Source organism: Electrophorus electricus, chromosome 15, assembly GCF_041902795.1.
Source record: "Electrophorus electricus isolate QZ-2024a chromosome 15, ASM4190279v1, whole genome shotgun sequence".
Classification (NCBI taxonomy): Eukaryota; Metazoa; Chordata; class Actinopteri; order Gymnotiformes; family Gymnotidae; genus Electrophorus; species Electrophorus electricus.
Genome location: NC_137511.1, coordinates 20,214,373 through 20,231,766, shown reverse-complemented (window position 1 = coordinate 20,231,766; position 17,394 = coordinate 20,214,373). Strand labels below are relative to the sequence as shown.

Here is a 17,394-nt window from a genome sequence, read left to right as displayed (position 1 = left end):
TATGACCATTGTAACTGAAATTGTAATATTGCACAACAACATTGCACATTGCACTTTATGAACACTATATGACTGCCTTCACTGTATAGTAGTTAAGTCCTGTTTCTTTTGTCAAATGTTGGTCATTGTACTAAGCCTTTATCTGAGTTCTTCATCATCTACATTTCTGTTAGATATACTGCCTTGGTATCTGTTTCACCTCATTAGCCTGTTTATTTTTGTATTTTGCCTTCATTTTGTATTTGTATTTTGTTCTGTTCCTTTTGTAACCATGTATTCTGGTTTTGTTCCTTGTCTGATTCATATACCTTTTCAACCCCAGACTGTTCTCATGACCATGATTTTGGATTTGCCCTCAATAAAAGTCACTCTTATCAGCACTTGTGTCCTGCCTCCACTTACCTTTATGGTTTTACTGTGCATATGACAGAAAAAAAAAATCTTGAAATCTTTAATCTTGATACTGATAATTTAGCTAAAATTTACATTGGAAAAACAGTAGGCTACTGCATAGCAAAAGTAAACCCATGCACACTGAATCTAATCTTCAGGACGTAACTTTTACATGCAGATTTCACACAGGCTGTTTCTGAATATAAAACCTGATATATGGTCATTTAGGTGGAATATTATAATGAAAGTAAAATAAAACTGAGGCAAGGATTAAACAGAGTAATCGAATATGAATGTTTGCTTGTACACTGAGTGAAAAATGACTATGAATGATTCAAAAATACCTCAATAAAGAAAAAAAATGTAGATGAGAAAAGAATTTATACAAGAATCTACAGCATTTGATTTTTACTTACGAAAATCTCTGAACAGGGCATCAGGCAATTTCTCTTGCAGCAATGTGAAGAAGACATAACCTGAAATTAAAAGAATGATAAATTACATCAACATAATGTTTGGTATCGCTGGTTTGCTTTTACTGGATAGTAGTAGTATTATGGGACAAACTGGACAAAGGTAAAGGAAAGACACATGCAAGTGCTCTACATCTGTGTGAAATATATTACATGTACAGTATATGTATAAATAAATGTGTATAATTAACAACAGTTAAAGTGTAAAAAACAATTGGGATACCATTAAGCTTGAAATTTGATTGCAGAATGTTCAAAAATAACATAAACAAATGTAATTCATGACATAGATTCATATAACCAACAGGTATGTTCAGATAAAAGAAGGAAAAATTACTGCATGTCTCACACTCAAATACTGATATACAGCATATAAACATAACGATGAAATAAAATTCCTACCTATGAAGAGACTCAGAGTTATTATTCCAATAGCAATCATCGCAATTTCATATTCTAGACGCCAAAAACTCCTCAGCACTAGACGTGAAAGGAAAAAAAAAATCAAAGTCCATTTACATAAAACTCATTGATTTATGCCTCACAATTCTGGACATCAGGTGCTCTGCTCACTGTTATTGCTGCATTGTAGCTGTCTGAAAAGTGTGCAAATAACCAGAAACACTAAATATTTAATCTTTTTTTTATCATATGTCATAATAGTACCAATACAAGAGAGATCGCAAGTGCAGTCTGTAAACACTCGACAGTGATGGTTTTGCTCTGCGTTCCCACTCACTGATCATTTGAAATGATCAAATGATGATGAGGTTAAAGTGCAGAATATCAGATGCAATTCAAGGGTTTTTACATCTATAATAAGAAAATACAAGACACACGGGCATGTTCATGGAGCCATTTTTGGTTCCTGTTTATTTTGTGTACTTTGATTTCAGTCTTGTTTTACCTAATGGAAGGACGTGTTCAGGGGATTAAATTAGCCACAAAAGAAATGACACAGGGAAAAAGTATAAAACACATGAAGAAAGAGAGGTGCAAAAAGCAATGGAAAGTCATGACACCAGCTGAAATCTATCAGTAATTAGAAGGCAATCCTGCCACTTAGTGTAAATTAATATCAGATGGTTCAACTGACGGCCTATAAAAAGATGTCTCATTAACAAGGTGCCACACAAGAAACATCTCATGATGAGTAAAACCAGTAAGCTCTCTCAAGACCTTCGCAACCCTATTGTTGCAAAACATACTGGTGGCATTGGTTACAGAAGAATTTCTAAACTACTGAAGGTTCCAATGAGCACTGTCAGGGCCATAATCCGGAAGAGAAAAGAACATCATTTCACCATAAACCAGCCACAACCAGGTGCTCCCCACAAGATTTCAGACAGAGGAGTGAAAAGAATTATCAGAAGAGTTGTCCAAGAGCCAAGGACCACCTGTGGAGAGCTACAGAAAGATCTTGTATAATTGCTTCGAAGAAAACAATAAGTAATGCACTCAACCTCCATGGCCTGTATGCACGCTCACCATGCAAGACTCCATTGCTGAATAAAAAGCATGTTGAAGCACATTAGACATTTAGCCAAGTCTATGAAATATTTGGAGAATATAGTCTGGTCAGATGAGACCAAAATTGAACTCTTTGGATGCCATAATACACGCCATGTTTGGAGGTCAAAAGGCACTGCATATCACCCCCAAAACACCATAACAACAGTAAAGTTTGGAGGTGGGAACATCATGGTGTGGGGCTTTTGGCTCTGGCATGCTTTATATAATTGAAGGAAGGATCAATGGACAAATGTACCGAGACATTCTTGATAAAAATTTGCTGCCATATACCAGGATGATGAAGATCAAATGAGGATGGACATTTCAGCAAGACAATGATGCCAAACACACAGCCAAGGAAACTCAATTGGTTTCAGAGAAAGAAAATGAAGCTGCTAGAATGGCCCAACCAATCACCTGACCTGAATCCAATTGAAAATCTATGGAAGGAACTAAAGCTCAGAGTTCATAGAAGCAGCCCATGGAACCTTCAGGATTTGAAGAGTGTTTGTGTGGAAGAATGGGCCAAAATCACACCTGAGCAATGCATGTGACTAGTTTCTCCATACAGGAGGCATCTTGAAGCTGTCATCACCAACAAAGGCTTTTGTACAAAGTATTTAATAAATTTTAGTAAGCGTGTTCAATACTTTTTCTCTGTGTCATTTCTCATTATTGCACATATCTTAATTTATGGACATCTATGGTTTGATTTCTTTGCATGTGTGGATTGGATGGGGTGTTACTGGTTTGGATGTGGATTGGATGGGTTGTTACTGTTACTGGACATCTGGTGAGAATTTCATGTCAATAGCACATTTAGAAATGTATTTACTTAGAAAATGGGTGACGTGTTTAATACTTATTTCACCCACTGTATATGCCTACATTTTGGATAGTGTCCTTGATCTGTTTAAAATTATTTCTGCATGACTGAAAGTGTTCTTCAGTCATCTATTACTGAATGCTTCCATGGTCTACCAGATTAATTGAATTACTTATGTCACCTGTGCATACTTTTTTTCTCAAGCAATTTATTCTGACACATCAAGCATTTTGTTTTGTCTTTGATTTGATCTGATGGACCTGATGTTTTGGCTATACTTGATTTTTAGTTTTCATTCTCTTGCTGGCATGCTTTACTGGTATTCACACTTATTAAATCATCATGTTGAGACACATCAGTAACAGCATCCAGATGCAAATCACACCATTGGGCCATGCTTCTCCTATTCTGGGCTGTACTCCTCCAAGGCCACCAGATATTGCAGCTGCCCTCCTCTCAATCTGGCAGTGGTCCTGCTGTCTGCAAGAGGTCCCACCATTACAGCACCATCTTTCATGGCCACCCATAACTTGTCTCCAGGCTGGTAGTTAGGTGTGTCTCCTTGCCAATGGTTTCCCTTCTGCTTGTAGTCGGTGATGACTCCAGTGAATTTCCTCCCAGATGCACTCACTGAGCTTGCACCATGTCTGGAAAACAGGCTGGTCTGATGCCCAGGGGTGTCAGGGATACAGCAGAGATTGGTACCTTAGAATGCACTTGAAGGAGATAAGCCCTGTAGCTGCACAGCGATGAGAGCTCTGGGCATATTCTGCACAGAGGTTAAAAGCTCACCAGGCTTGTGGGTTCTGCTGGCAGTAGAGCGAAAGGAACTTCCCCTGTTCCTGATTAACTCTCTACACTTGTCTGTTGGGAGCGTGGCATGTGTGCTGTCTTGCTGTGTGCACGTTTCGCACATGACGACACATGCTGCACAATGTTCCAGTGCATCACCAGCCACTGGTAGCGTGCTGTCAGAAGCGGTGCTGTGCATGTGGATTCGAGATGTTCTGAGCTCACGGAGGTGTGTGTCCAAGTGATAAGCACCGTACAACATTATGGAGGGATGTAGAGACAGATAGGTGGGCAGTGAGGGCGAAGGTTATCCACAGCGATGTCTCAGTCCTGGTCCCAACAGATTACTCCCATGAAGCACAGTGGAGAGAGAACAGGCTCCTGGCAGGTGGTTTTACCTCAATACCGTACTGCCAGGAGAGCGTGTACACCTTTATGTTTTTCTCTCCTGGTCTGTAGATGACCTGGAAGAAAAAACAAAAGAAAAACACAGACCACCAAGCCTTCCTGGAGTTGAGTCTCTTTGTTGTCTGGAGGTACTCCAGGAATTTGTGGTCGGTGATCATCGTGAAGGGGTGCTATGCTCCCTCAAGGCAATTCCTGCAGTCCTTGCAGAGGTGGCACTTGCATTTCTACAAATTGTAACATAAATTATTGCACAAGAGAGTGCTGAGGACTTGTCGCACACCATGCACATGTTGGTCGTAAGAGGGTGAATAGACCAGGACACCATTGATGTAAGCGATGCTGGATCCACCCAGGAACTCCCTTAGGACTTCATTAATGTATGCCTGAAAGATGGAAGGTGCTGTGGCTAGGCCGTACAGAAGAACCAGGTCCTCATAGTGTCTTCAAGCCATCCTAAAGGCCTCCCATTTATCACCTTCCTTTATTCTAATAAGATTATAAGCAAAGTGGTGGTCTAGCTTCATGAAGTACTGCACTCCCCTCAGCTTCTCAAGGGCAGGTGTTACTAGAAGTGCACTAAGACCTCTATAACCTGTGCATGGCCTCAGTATATCTCACACTAGCTGAGGCAGGCGAGGTGAAGGGGTGGATGTAACCCTGGGCCAGGGCCTCCTGGATGTACTCCTACTGGACCTGTTCCTGTTCCTGGGACTGTGGATACACCCGGCACCATGGGGGGACAGGTCCTTCCTTGAGCTTGATGGCACAGTCATAGTCCTGATAAGGAGGAAGCTAACAAGGGGCACAGCCATGTACAGTGACTAGAACAGTGATGGGGCCCACTTAATGATATTGTTACATGCCCAGGATGTGTGTGGGTCGTGTGTGCAGAGCCATGAGAGACCCATAGTGACTGGCTGGGACAGGGAAGTTAACAAATAAAAGGTAATCTACTTTATGTAGAATGTGTCTGTTTCTAGCCAGACACAGGAGGTGAAGTGAGTTATAAACCCTTAAGATCTCCATACAGCGTGTACGCACTCAGCAGAGATGGCAGAGGGTTGGGCCGGATACGCAGTCGGGCAAGTGCCCAATCTGAGTCCCAATGCCAGCTGCTCCGTAATTGATCATCACTATAATTAGAGAAGAGCGACTTGTGTGTAACCCTCACCAACTCGTGAAATATCACAGAGACAGGAGTGTTTTTTCATCTTCTCTCATGTTCCTTTGCATTCACTGCACATACACCAGCACTGGTTCATTCCAGTAGGTCCCGACTGCTAGTGTCTGAAACTCTATGGCATATTCTGCTGCTGAGGGCTGACCATGTCTAAGGTGCAACTGGGCCTGGCCACAAACTCTACCACAGCAGGGATAGTGAAAGACTGCCTTGACTTCCTTTACAAACTCAGGGTGGTCAGTGAGCAGTGGAGGGATGCAGGACACCAGCACAGTCCGCCAAGTCTTAGCCCTCCCCATGAGATGAAAAACATGATTTGGCAGGCATGACTAGCATGATCAAGCAGGCACAACTGGTAAGTGAAGTACAGTTTGCATTGTACAAAGGAACTCCTCCCAGTGTTTTGGGTCTCGTCTGTAGACCTCAGGAGTAGAAAAGTAACAGTGTATTCTCTTGGAGGCTTGCAGATTAGTCTGCTCACCAGACCAAACTCAGTGTCCCATAGTGAGGGCCTCCATGAAGTGACCATGGCAGTCTACCACAAACTGGAGCTCTCCCAGTTCTTGTTGTTGCTACCCAAGAGTGGCCACTGGAGCAGCCTTCACGCAAATCTAGTTAGGGCTGCTTGCTTCATTCCCAGGTGACTACACATTCTGTAACAGCAGCAAGGAGGGAGCAAGATCCGTGTGTGGTTGCAGGGAGTCTTTTTTTCTCTATAGAAAGTTCAGAACACAGCAGCAAGTGAAAAAGGGAAAAAAGAAAATCAGTATTACAAAAGCAGCAGTAACTCTCAGAATACCCAAGCAGCAGTAATTCTTGTAGCGCTGAAGCCACAAAATGCTTTCATGCTTTGAGCAGGGAGTAATGTGGGCGTAAATAGAGGGAAATACATGCATGGAATTAATAATCAGGTGATTGAGAGTGGGACAGGTGCAGTGTGTGTGTGTATATGTTTGTGTGTGTGTGTGTGTGTGTGTGTGTGTGTGTGTGTGTGTGTGTGTGTGTGTGTGTGTGTGTGTGTGTGTGTGTGTGTGTTTCTCCCTCTGGGCACACCATTACATATACATTTGGGTATCATCCCAAAAATATCCCCAAGTGACGAATAAGCCTGAGAATAGCGCCCTGAGGAAGACCCTGCTATACTGGAACAGAATGAGAATGCTTACCAAAGATAAAGACAAACTGAAAGCGATTGTAAAGATAAACACAGTGCCACACAGTCCAATCCACCTTTGCAGCAGGTCAAGTAGAAGAGAATGGCTGATCATATCAAAACCAGCACTCAAATCAAGCAAATACAAGGATGCGCACAGGTGTACCTAATAAAGTGGCCAATGTGTGTAACTTCCATGTGGAACAAAGAGCTTGAGTTTTATGATCTTAGCCCAAGTTGGAATAATATCTTTCACTCACATCCAAGAATTTAGTTCATCAATTAATCAAATATAAAATCATACACAGAGTATACTATACTCATTACAAATGTTATAAAATGAGTTTGATTCCCAGTTACAATCACCAGTTCTGCTCTGGGAATCTAGCAAATGAATTTCTACTCAATTTGAAATTATTTTAAACTTATGGCAATTTTCCCTGAATTATAACATGAGAGAACCATGAAAGCACCTTGTGTTTACAACCAGCTAAAAAATCCTGCTCTTAAATCAGCCTTCACAAGTTTGTAGTTTATGTTCTCATGTGGGTAAATCAGGGGTACAATAGACTTTTTTAAAACAACCAGCATGTGGCATAGTGCAAAGTTCTGGGCCCCACTACAACAAGCCTGGTGGAGATCCCTTAAAAAAGTTGTATTATTTTTTAAGTGACAATCCCCTCCTGGGGGCTGAGGGTTGGGGTGGGGCACTCGGGTGCATACACTAGTGCAGAGTGTCAAGATTATAACAAATAGTGATACCGTTCTTTATTATACTTCAGTTGTTTGAACACATACTTCAATACATTTCTGTGATTCACATGATTATTACATTTATTGCATAGGGACAATCATGAAAACCTACCTGAATAAACAACGATATATAACACAGGACATTCTAATGAAGTTGATATTTTAATTCTTTGTTGGACTTTCCCTGTAACAATAAAAGAAAATTGTAACAAAAAAAAAAAAAAATAGATTAATACCTTCAACAAAATTTTAGATTGGCATGCTGCCCCATTGTCTGTTGGGCAGAGAAACAGTGCTAGTGAATCAGTGGGTGATTAAAATTGACTACAATTTGTGTGGGGTTAATGGCTGCAGTTTGAGGTTAATGTCATCTGTAAACATTACCTGTTGTTTAATTTGAGACAGTAAATTTAAAAAATGTGTTTTGCCAGGTACTATCACTCTACAGTAAAGTATGCTAAATCATATGGAGGTGCTTATGTGAAGGCAGAAATTTGGATGTTTTTATAGTCAGACATCATCTGAATGATAATTTAATACAAGAAAATATTTCTTAAATCTTACCTTCAAAATTGGCTATAAATGGAGTAAAATTTAATAGTTGAGCAATCCTTAGGAGATTAATGGCTGAACAAACAGCTATCTCACTAAAAAATCCTGAAGCAAAAATAAAATCAATTATACCAGTGGTCATTCACTTCTCAAGTCAAAACAAAATATACAAAACTATGATTTTAAAGTATTCTCACAGCACAATTGTTGATGTGGCTGTTTTAGAAAACAATTAAAAACATAGTTTTTAAGTCTGCCTAGATGTGCTTAAGTGCAGTCACATTTGAGGCTGTTTGGAAATTAAATCACCAGGTGACAGGAGCTTAATGACATGAGGAATGCATAAAAATTAAACTTTTGTATATTATTAAACCATAGTGTTAAACATTAAGCAAAAATAACAAACCAAAAAAACAAAAACCTTGAAATAATGTCATGGCTGGCCCCTCCTTTGTGTCTCTATTGCCCTGGCAACCCTGTCTCCTTTCTGTTTTTCTTTGATTCCTCATTCTCTTTGCTCTGCCCATCATTTGGTTTTTCCCACCTGCTATTATTTTTACCTGTTCCCCCTTTTTACATTGCTAGCTTGTGTATTTAGGCCCCATGTTTGCCTGCCATTGGTCATTTGTACTAAGCCTGTCAGTGTTCGCATGGTTTGCCTGCATGCATGTCCCCTGTTATGTTTTCATGTCTTTTTGCTTTTTGTTTAAGATGTATTCTCGGTCTTTTCGACTTTGCTCATTGACCTTGGACCATTCTAACGACCCTTATTTTGGATTTCCAATTAATAAATTCATAAATAAAAGGTTGATAAATATAACACAGTAAAAGTACATTTTTTACTTCACAAATGTACTTCAGAAAGAGCATAAAGTCACTATTTTAAACAACTCAAGTAAAATTTGATCAAAAAGGTACTTTAGTAAAGGTAACTCATTGTGTAAATGTAGTTCATTACTATTCACCTCTACTATGTACACAGATTATTTTATTAAGATACAGAATATCTATGATCCATTATGTTTTATGTTACTAATATTTCTAATTCAATGTGTTTTTTCCTGTAAATACTCTTCATTACCTCAAGTTATGATTAATCTTCATGCACATGAATATAAAAGCATGACATCTGTAACAAACAGCCAATCATGTGAAACATGGAGTGAAGTTGAATGGAGGAAGAAAATAGAGGGCAATAGAATGCTGTAGATGGAAAATTCAAGGTTGGATCAAAGTGTAAATTTAGCTGCCTAAATGATAACTCCTGCTTCAAGACAAAACCCAGCTCTCAAAATAGCCTGAAGATACATTATGCTGTTAGTGCTTAAACATTTGTTACAAAGCAAACATGCCAACATAACACTGGCAGCACACTGTAAAGAATTTTCTTAGTTGTTGGCCAAGAGCAATATTTTTGGTTTTAAGAAGAAAATTCCTAACATTGCTACCAAAACTGCTAGCCAATATCACTGGCTGACTCCACTTGACATGCCAGGAAAGTCCAGACTGAAATATGAAGACTAAAGACATAATTTCAGATTGTAGGTGATGTTGGGATTATTTTACAGTGAAGACTATGGCTGACATTACTGACTTTAACAATAACACTGTTGCTACTAACTTGGTCAATGTATGCTTGATTTTTATACTTTCAGGCCATTCAAGACTGGCATTGAGTGCAATAAGTCTTATGACTGCAAATGAACACCAGGACACACACGCTTAATAAAAACAGCTGCAAAGTCAATTGTACAAATAATTTTGGTGTATTCTTGACTATGCACAAAATATACCATAAATTGTATATTATTTTTTTAAAGTTCACAATATTTTAAACATTACATTTAGTATGCCATTTTGAATTCCAAACAGTTTGAGGAACCAAACCGTCAAACCATTATAGGACCAGAACGATTTTTTTAAATGGCTAAACAAACAATGTCCATTTTAAGGAAAATAAATTCAAATAAATACTTACCATCAAGTTGTCCCCATATGATGAAGGCAAGAAACATAACAATGTTTGGACAAAAGACGAGGGCATGCTGTATTTTTATCATGTGGTTATCTGAAGAGATTAAGAAGAACTGCATTTAAGTTCCCTGCAGTGTAGTAAAACTCCATTGGCAAAAACATCAACAGTATTTAGATGAAGATCTCACGTACCATCCAGTTTTATACAAGTCCATGGTATGCAGGCAAGTAGAAGAGAAATTCCACATAAACAAACAAAAGCACAGAGAAACAACTCCAATTTGTGGATGGCAGAGTAACCTGTGGCAAAGACACATAATTACTGCATCTAACTAAAATGTATTATTGTGAAATTTGCTCACTGAGTACAGTCTCATTCACTGTAGGTCCCTGTAAAAACAGCATAACATAATATAAAAAAAGTTATACAATAAAATAAAAATATAGAAAAAAAACCATTTAAAGGAACTTTAAAACAAAATTGCAATAATTTAACTACTTAATACATAAAATTAATAAAACAAGACCAATTTAGAGATACTAATAGATCTCAGATGTACATCTTTGAAATGTGGGAGGAAACTCTACACAAAATAATGGCAAAATAATGTTGTGATTCACTCACCACTTATCTTTACTTCAATCAAAGTTTCATTATATTCCTGGTTTTTGTAAACAACACACTTGTAGACTCCTGTATCCTTAGTGGTCACATCTTTAAGTAAGAGTGAGAAGTTTCCATGGCTGATCTCCTCAGTAAAGAAATTTGCCCTATCACGGTAAGCCTGGTCCTGAGACTCTGGCTGACTCTTTCCATCTTGGAACAAATGCACTACAGTTTCAGAGTCTGTTCTTCTCCACTCCACTTCCAGCTCTTCCACTGGTATGGGAGTTTGAACATAACAGAGCAGCATCACCGAGCCTCCAGGTTGGATAGCCAGAGGACCAGAGGGGCCCAACACATGGAGCTCTAAAATAAATTAAAATAAAAGCAAATTTGTTAATGTTTCACATTTCCATTTAAAATATTTAAACAATCATTCTTGGCTCACTGGCTGCATGCACTCCATCTCCTTGTTCATCTTCCTTTTAATTTACAATGCAAATTAGTTGAGACAGCTTGGCCAATGACAATATTTGGTTTACAGATTTGGATGTTAAATGTCCAAATGTATAATATTTTTCTAAGGCTCCACACACATTGTCATATAGTTGAACAGAATCTGTGGCATCAGCCCGTATATGCTAATAAGCTGGAGAGAGGACAAGCAGAGGTTTGTCATGGACACTAAAGGCTGAAATGGTGGCATTTACTTCCCTGACACTAACAAGTTTACAGTCCAGTTACCAGCCAGCAGTATCAGAATTCAAACCAGTAGCCCAGTAGCCCTCAGTAGATAACATACTCCTCTTCAACCACCAGACCATTTGTATTCAAATCCGGTCCTGCATTTTGTAATCCCTTGTAGTTGATTAAATGATTAATGTAACTTGGGCACTTGTCACACTCCTAGATGAAGAGGGTGGAAACCTGGGATCTGGGATCTGAATACCACTGTACTAGACTATAATAGAGAGAATAGGCTATGCAGTATTACAAACATCAGGTTCATTAAATGAGTCCTCAAGAACAGCTGGGCATGTTGATTAATACTGTTCCTTGAAGTTTGGATTTCTTAGCTGTTATGTGGATGGTACATACACAGATGGCAGGATAAAGGTGAAGATCTGTAGACAAAATGAGGCTCTAAGGTATTTGTGTAGAGGTATAATGGACAGATATCGTGTTTACGGTATTATGACTTATATTTAAGGTACATCATTGTCCTGTTTGTTTTGTGTGTCTGCTAAGCCTACAAATTCAACTGCAGTGATAGTGTAATATATGTGGCATTAATCAAATATATCTACCTGGCACAACTACACATTATAGTCTGGATAATATCATAAGATTTCACTTATTTTCAGGACAAACGTGCCACTATGCCAATATTTCGTAGCACACGTTTACTACAATGTAAACATTTCTATTGATACCATTAAATCAAAGTCTTTCTTATAACTTTCGTTTTCTTTAACTAGATTAAAAGTTGTTTCAGAATTAAAATTCTGGGGTTATACAAACTTAAATGAATAAAAGGGTTATATAAAAAGGATATTACATCGGATGTGTTTAAATATTTTTGAACAAAATAATTTAGACGCACATTGAAATCTATGACCACAGCGATTGTTTTGGTTTTTTTCCTGTGTTTCTTAACGTGCAAATTTAGTGATTTTAAAGGGTTTTTTCTTTAGAGATCTGACTTTCGTTCTATTATCCGCTTAGTTACTGATTCTACTGGCTCAGACGGCGCGTTCAACTCGTTGTAGAGCTGGGGGGCGTTACCCATTGTGTACGTCGCCACGTTTAACACTTCTCGCCGTTTATACAATTAACAACTAACAAAAAAGAATAATGTTTAAAGCATAGCTTACCATTAGAGAGAACACCGACCGACAGAGCAAAGCAAATAACGAGGCTCATCTTCATGTTTGGGAAGTTAACGGTCTTGCCACTTGAACGGTGAAAGCTTTTACTTTTACTTTCCTACAAATACGCAGAATGTTATACTGAGTGGATTTGAACGTGCCAAAAATAGACAGAACCCCAGTCGACCATTAACTATACAGCACTCTTCACCGCAAGCGTCAAGGAAGAATGTGATTGGCTCAATCCTTATTTTCTGAGAAAAATGATCTGGAGTTCTGCCATTTTGCATACTGTTATGCTAGATACAGTGGTGCAGACGTAGTCCAATAGTCCACTAGGGTATTTTTTGGTTTTATTTTTATCTAAACACATAGTTCAATGCATTCATTCATTTTGGCATGATATTAAATGTGAAACATCTTTAAAAGCTGTTAATAGAGTAAAGGAAAGAATACCAAACACAATTTCAAATAAACTGTGTAAAAAGTCTGAATTATTTGTGTCCCACAGTCAAGAAAACATGTGGTTTTGCATTCTTGTGTTCTCCTCTCCCTACTCTCTCTTTCTTAAAGTGATCTGTCTCTGTTCCCCCTCTCTGTGTTATGGTGAATCCCCCCCCCCCCCTGTTAAATTTATTGTCTGTGTTCCCTCCATCTTTGGTCACATCCTCTCTCTTTCTCTCTCTCTTTCTCTCCTTCTGTCGTTGTTTACACGTTTGTGTTGTTGGTTTGACTCCATTAGTGTGTGTGTTTGAATGTGAATGTTACATGTAAAATAAATGTATGCTTATGTTCCATGTGACTCGTCCCCGCATCCTGCTTAAACCTCCAATGTTACAAATTTTACATTTTGGTATCATATGTTATCTGACAGAGTGTTCAATTAAACTCTGTAAGAGTTCATTCAATACTAATTATCATGCTCATCCTGAAGTGGATCATGTAATCTAGAGCATAGCAGGACTGGATTGAAAATAAATTAAAGTTTTCAAAAAACCATAATTTAACATTTTTATATCAGTTGAAATATATTTCACTATGTGACCCCACAGCACCTAGTCCAGAGTATATGGATAATTTACACCATGTAATCCCACAGCACCTAATCCAGGGAATAAAGTTGATATATACCATATGACACCATAGCTCATAATACAGGGTATATGTGATATCAGCAAAGAGCTAAAGATCCATTGCATCTCAAATTCACAGGCACCAGATATTCAGGTTCATGTTCTTGTCTGCTCTGAGTTGAAGATAAGATGTTAGTTTTTTTTAAAGCATCAGTCTAGTATGAAATACTTACCTGGTATGCTGTTTGTTGGGGGGGTCCGTGGTCTGGGGGATCTGGGGTTGTTGGGTAGAGATTCCTAGCGCTGTCTCTTGGGTCTGTTTTTCTCTCTTGGGTCTAACTCTTGTCTTTAATGCCTTGAGTTACACCTTCTCCACTTTGGAGGTCACTCAGGCCTTTGCTATAGTTTCCCCAGGGCTTGGGATTCCTCTGGCCCTCCTTCCCACTGGCCTCTTTATAGAGATTTACTGGCTTGTTAATACAGTCACACTGTGTTGAAACAAACCCTTTTTCCCCTCACACAACCCACCTTGCAAGAACTTGTGTAAATCACCCAGCAGTTGTTACATACTTTTAGAGTATACTGTACTACTGAAATATGTGTCAGCATTGTACAATATCAACAATACAATAGAATGTGTCAGCATAAAGCTTGTACTAGACATGTATTTGGTTTTAAGGTTTGGACAAAAGTGTCTGCCAAATAAATACATTTAAATATAAGAAGGAGTCATACCATTTCACTTTCTTGCACATTCAATGCAGCTTGTTATTTTAGGAGAAAGTAAAGAGTGAGAAGAAAAGACAGTAGGGACAATTAAGTATATGGATGTATAGTTGATCTCCCCATCTCTGCTGGAGATCCTAAGAAACTTGGGATCTTAAGAAGTGGTGTAATAGTGGTCTCCTGCCATTCAAAATACATGCAGATGTAAAATGAAGGATCTGACAGCTATCTTGGGACAGAGATGCATATGATACAGCATATGTAATATACAGGACAATTTTGGAACTTCTGTTCTGACAGTGTTATTGCCCCCAGCAAAAATGAAAATTGTATTAGTGTGGCACTAAAGTTTATTTTCTTAGATAAAAAGCTATTTTTCCCCAGATGTTGTCATCAGGAACGCTAGGACACAGGTAGGTTTGGTCCAAATGCAAAAGGCTTTAATGCATTCACAATACAGATAGGGACTGTATGAGTGGTTTGCAGGATCAGCATTAGTAACCAGGAGATCACGATGCAGAGAGTAGTCAGTCAAATCCAGGGTCAGAACCAGTAGGCAGAGTCCAGAGTGAACTGAAGGGCTAGGAACGAGGTATAGTCTGGGAAGGAAAAAGAGATCAGTAGCCAGAAAAATCAGTAGGAAAAGAGAATGCTTGGTATGCATACTATTATGGCAATACATCACGAAGAGGTTTCAAGTTTCAAAGTTTCAAAGTTTTATTTGTCGCATATATAGTCATACATGGTATAACTCGCAGTGAAATGCTTTTTGTGACTGCTCTGTCCGAGCTGAGGGGATGCAGGGATACAGTGATAAATACAGTATATGTATAATATAATATGTATATATACATATATATATACACAATGTACAATGTATATTTATATGTATATATGTGTATATACAAAGTGTACAATTACCAGTTGCAATTTACAATTTATAGTTTACAATTTACAAGATAGTTGTCAAGATGTTATTGACATCATACGCAGTGCACAGAGTGGTCCCCACAGTTCATCAGTTGCCCTGATTCAGGGCCTGAATGGCCTGCGGGAAGAAGCTCCTCTTCAGTCTCTCTGTGTTGGTTTTCAGGGAGCAAAAACACTTCCCTGACCTCAACAGAGAGAAGAGCCTATTGTTGGGATGCGTGGGGTCCTTCACAATCCCCCTGGCTTTGGTCTGGCACCGCTTGTGATAGATAGTCTGCAGGTCAGGAAGTTCCATTTGAATGATGTGCTCTGCTGAATGCACCACCCTCTGGAGTGCTTTTCTGTCCTTTTTGGTGCTTGTAGCCTCAAAGCGAGCGAAGAATGTTTTTAGCTCATTCGCCAGAGACTCATCTGCACTCATCTGTCTGGAGGTTGGGCTCCTGTAGTCTGTTGTGGAATTTTGAACAAACAGCAAGTCAGATGTGATTAAGAGAGTAATTTAATAAGAAAAAGATCACAAAGTTTGGCTCGCCTCAGATAGGGAGCCCCGAGTATACAAAAGCATGGCTAGTTATACTACTCCTGTTCTGTTCTTTTAACCAATCATCTTTTCTCAAGCAGCTCTTCTTCCCTTTGTTGCTGTGGCTATAAGCCAATCAGCTCTTGGCTTGATTTGTTCTCCAAACCAACCCAAACTGGTTCCAAACAGTGTGGGTTGTGTGTCAAGTTGACCTTGATGTTAACAGTTCCTGATACATGTTCAACTTAATCAGCAACAGGCAGATACAAATGTGCAGACAGCATTATTCATTTGGCAACAGAAGGATCAGCATGATTATATATGAATCACATAATACATAGTTTCATAACATTTTCCATCACATTTCCCCCCTTTGATTCTTATACGATCATTTGTTAATTATCAGAGAATACTTTGTGCAGATGCAAAGTGTTATCCTCACCCAGGTCCTCTTCAGTGACCTGAATGAGTTGGTATCTAGTATCCATGTTCATGCGAATAGTACTAAGCATACACTGGCATAACAAGGGTCCACAACATATAATCAAGGCAAGTAGTAAAATGGATGGGATCATCATAATTACAATACTTTTCCATGTTAAGAATAGAGATCCCCATTTCCAGTCCCAAGGTCTCACTCCGGCTTCTTCAGCACGAAGTTGGTCAGCAATCTTACTCATATGGTCCAAGGCCATGGAGATATTACCTCCAGGTGCATCATTGGGCAGTATGTACGTGCAACAATGGTCGCCTATCATTGAGCACACTCCCCGCTCCTTAGCGAGGAGCATGTCCAAGGCCATGCGGTTTTGTGTCGTCAGTAGTACTTGGAATGGTCCTCTCCACCTGGATTGGCTCCACTGCTTCCTCCTGAAGTCTTTTATCAGCACCCAATCGCCTGGTTGATGCATGTGGAGGGGATTGTCTGTCACCTCAGGAAGGACTGCCTTCACCTGCTTAGACACATGGGAGAGAGATTTGTGCAGAGACACACAATACTGCAAAAGCGATTCATTGATCAGGTTAGTATCCCAATCGGGCGGACCTATCCCCGTGTTGGGAGGCCGTCCAAACACTATCTCAAAAGCTGATAGTCCTGTTCGTGCCTGCGGCCTGGTTCGACATTGCCACAGGACGAGGGGAAGGCATTTTACCCAATTCATGCCTGTTTCCTGCATTAATTTAGCTAGACCCCCTTTAATGGTACCGTTTGCCCGTTCTACTGCCCCTGCACTAGCAGGGTGATAACTGCAGTGTTTTCTCATATCCACTCCTAGGTATTTAGTCAGAGGCTTTAGCCCTTCATGTACGAAGGGTGTTCCATTGTCACTAGACACTCGTTGTGGCAACCCCCACCAGGGAATAATTTCCCTCAGTAGCACTTTTGCTACTGCATCACTATCTTGTTTCCCTGTTGGGAAGGCCTCCACCCACTTACTGAACATGCACACACATACAAGCATATATCTCTACCCTTCTGCTGGTGTTAGTTCTACAAAATCTATTTGCCAATGTTGAAACGGTTCACTGGGCGGCGGGTGTCCGGCGGGTGCGTGTTTGGTATGATTGTCTCCGTGTGGTGTATTTTGTGCACATACCAGGCACCGGGAACAAAAATTTTGGGTGTGTGTGTTTATTCCTGGTGCATACCAATGTC

The 17,394-nt window shown here is 39.5% G+C and overlaps 1 protein-coding gene across 2 annotated transcripts in view; it reads right to left on the bottom strand.

Moving 5' to 3' along the window:
* Window positions 1-12,662, bottom strand: part of LOC113569021 (uncharacterized) — a 33,161-nt gene extending 20,499 nt beyond the window's left edge. The window contains exons 1-8 of one of the 2 annotated variants that reach the window (XM_035533311.2): window positions 12,495-12,662; window positions 10,642-10,986; window positions 10,209-10,316; window positions 10,021-10,110; window positions 8,055-8,147; window positions 7,603-7,674; window positions 1,269-1,346; window positions 810-869 (exon numbers count right to left, since the gene is read on the bottom strand). In XM_035533311.2, coding sequence (XP_035389204.2) covers window positions 810-869; window positions 1,269-1,346; window positions 7,603-7,674; window positions 8,055-8,147; window positions 10,021-10,110; window positions 10,209-10,316; window positions 10,642-10,986; window positions 12,495-12,549 — 901 coding nt within the window. In that variant the 5' untranslated portion in view covers window positions 12,550-12,662. The remainder of the gene's footprint in view (window positions 1-809; window positions 870-1,268; window positions 1,347-7,602; window positions 7,675-8,054; window positions 8,148-10,020; window positions 10,111-10,208; window positions 10,317-10,641; window positions 10,987-12,494) is intronic. The other variant, XM_081698344.1, reaches the window with a different exon arrangement.
* Between the last annotated feature and the right edge of the window lie 4,732 nt (window positions 12,663-17,394).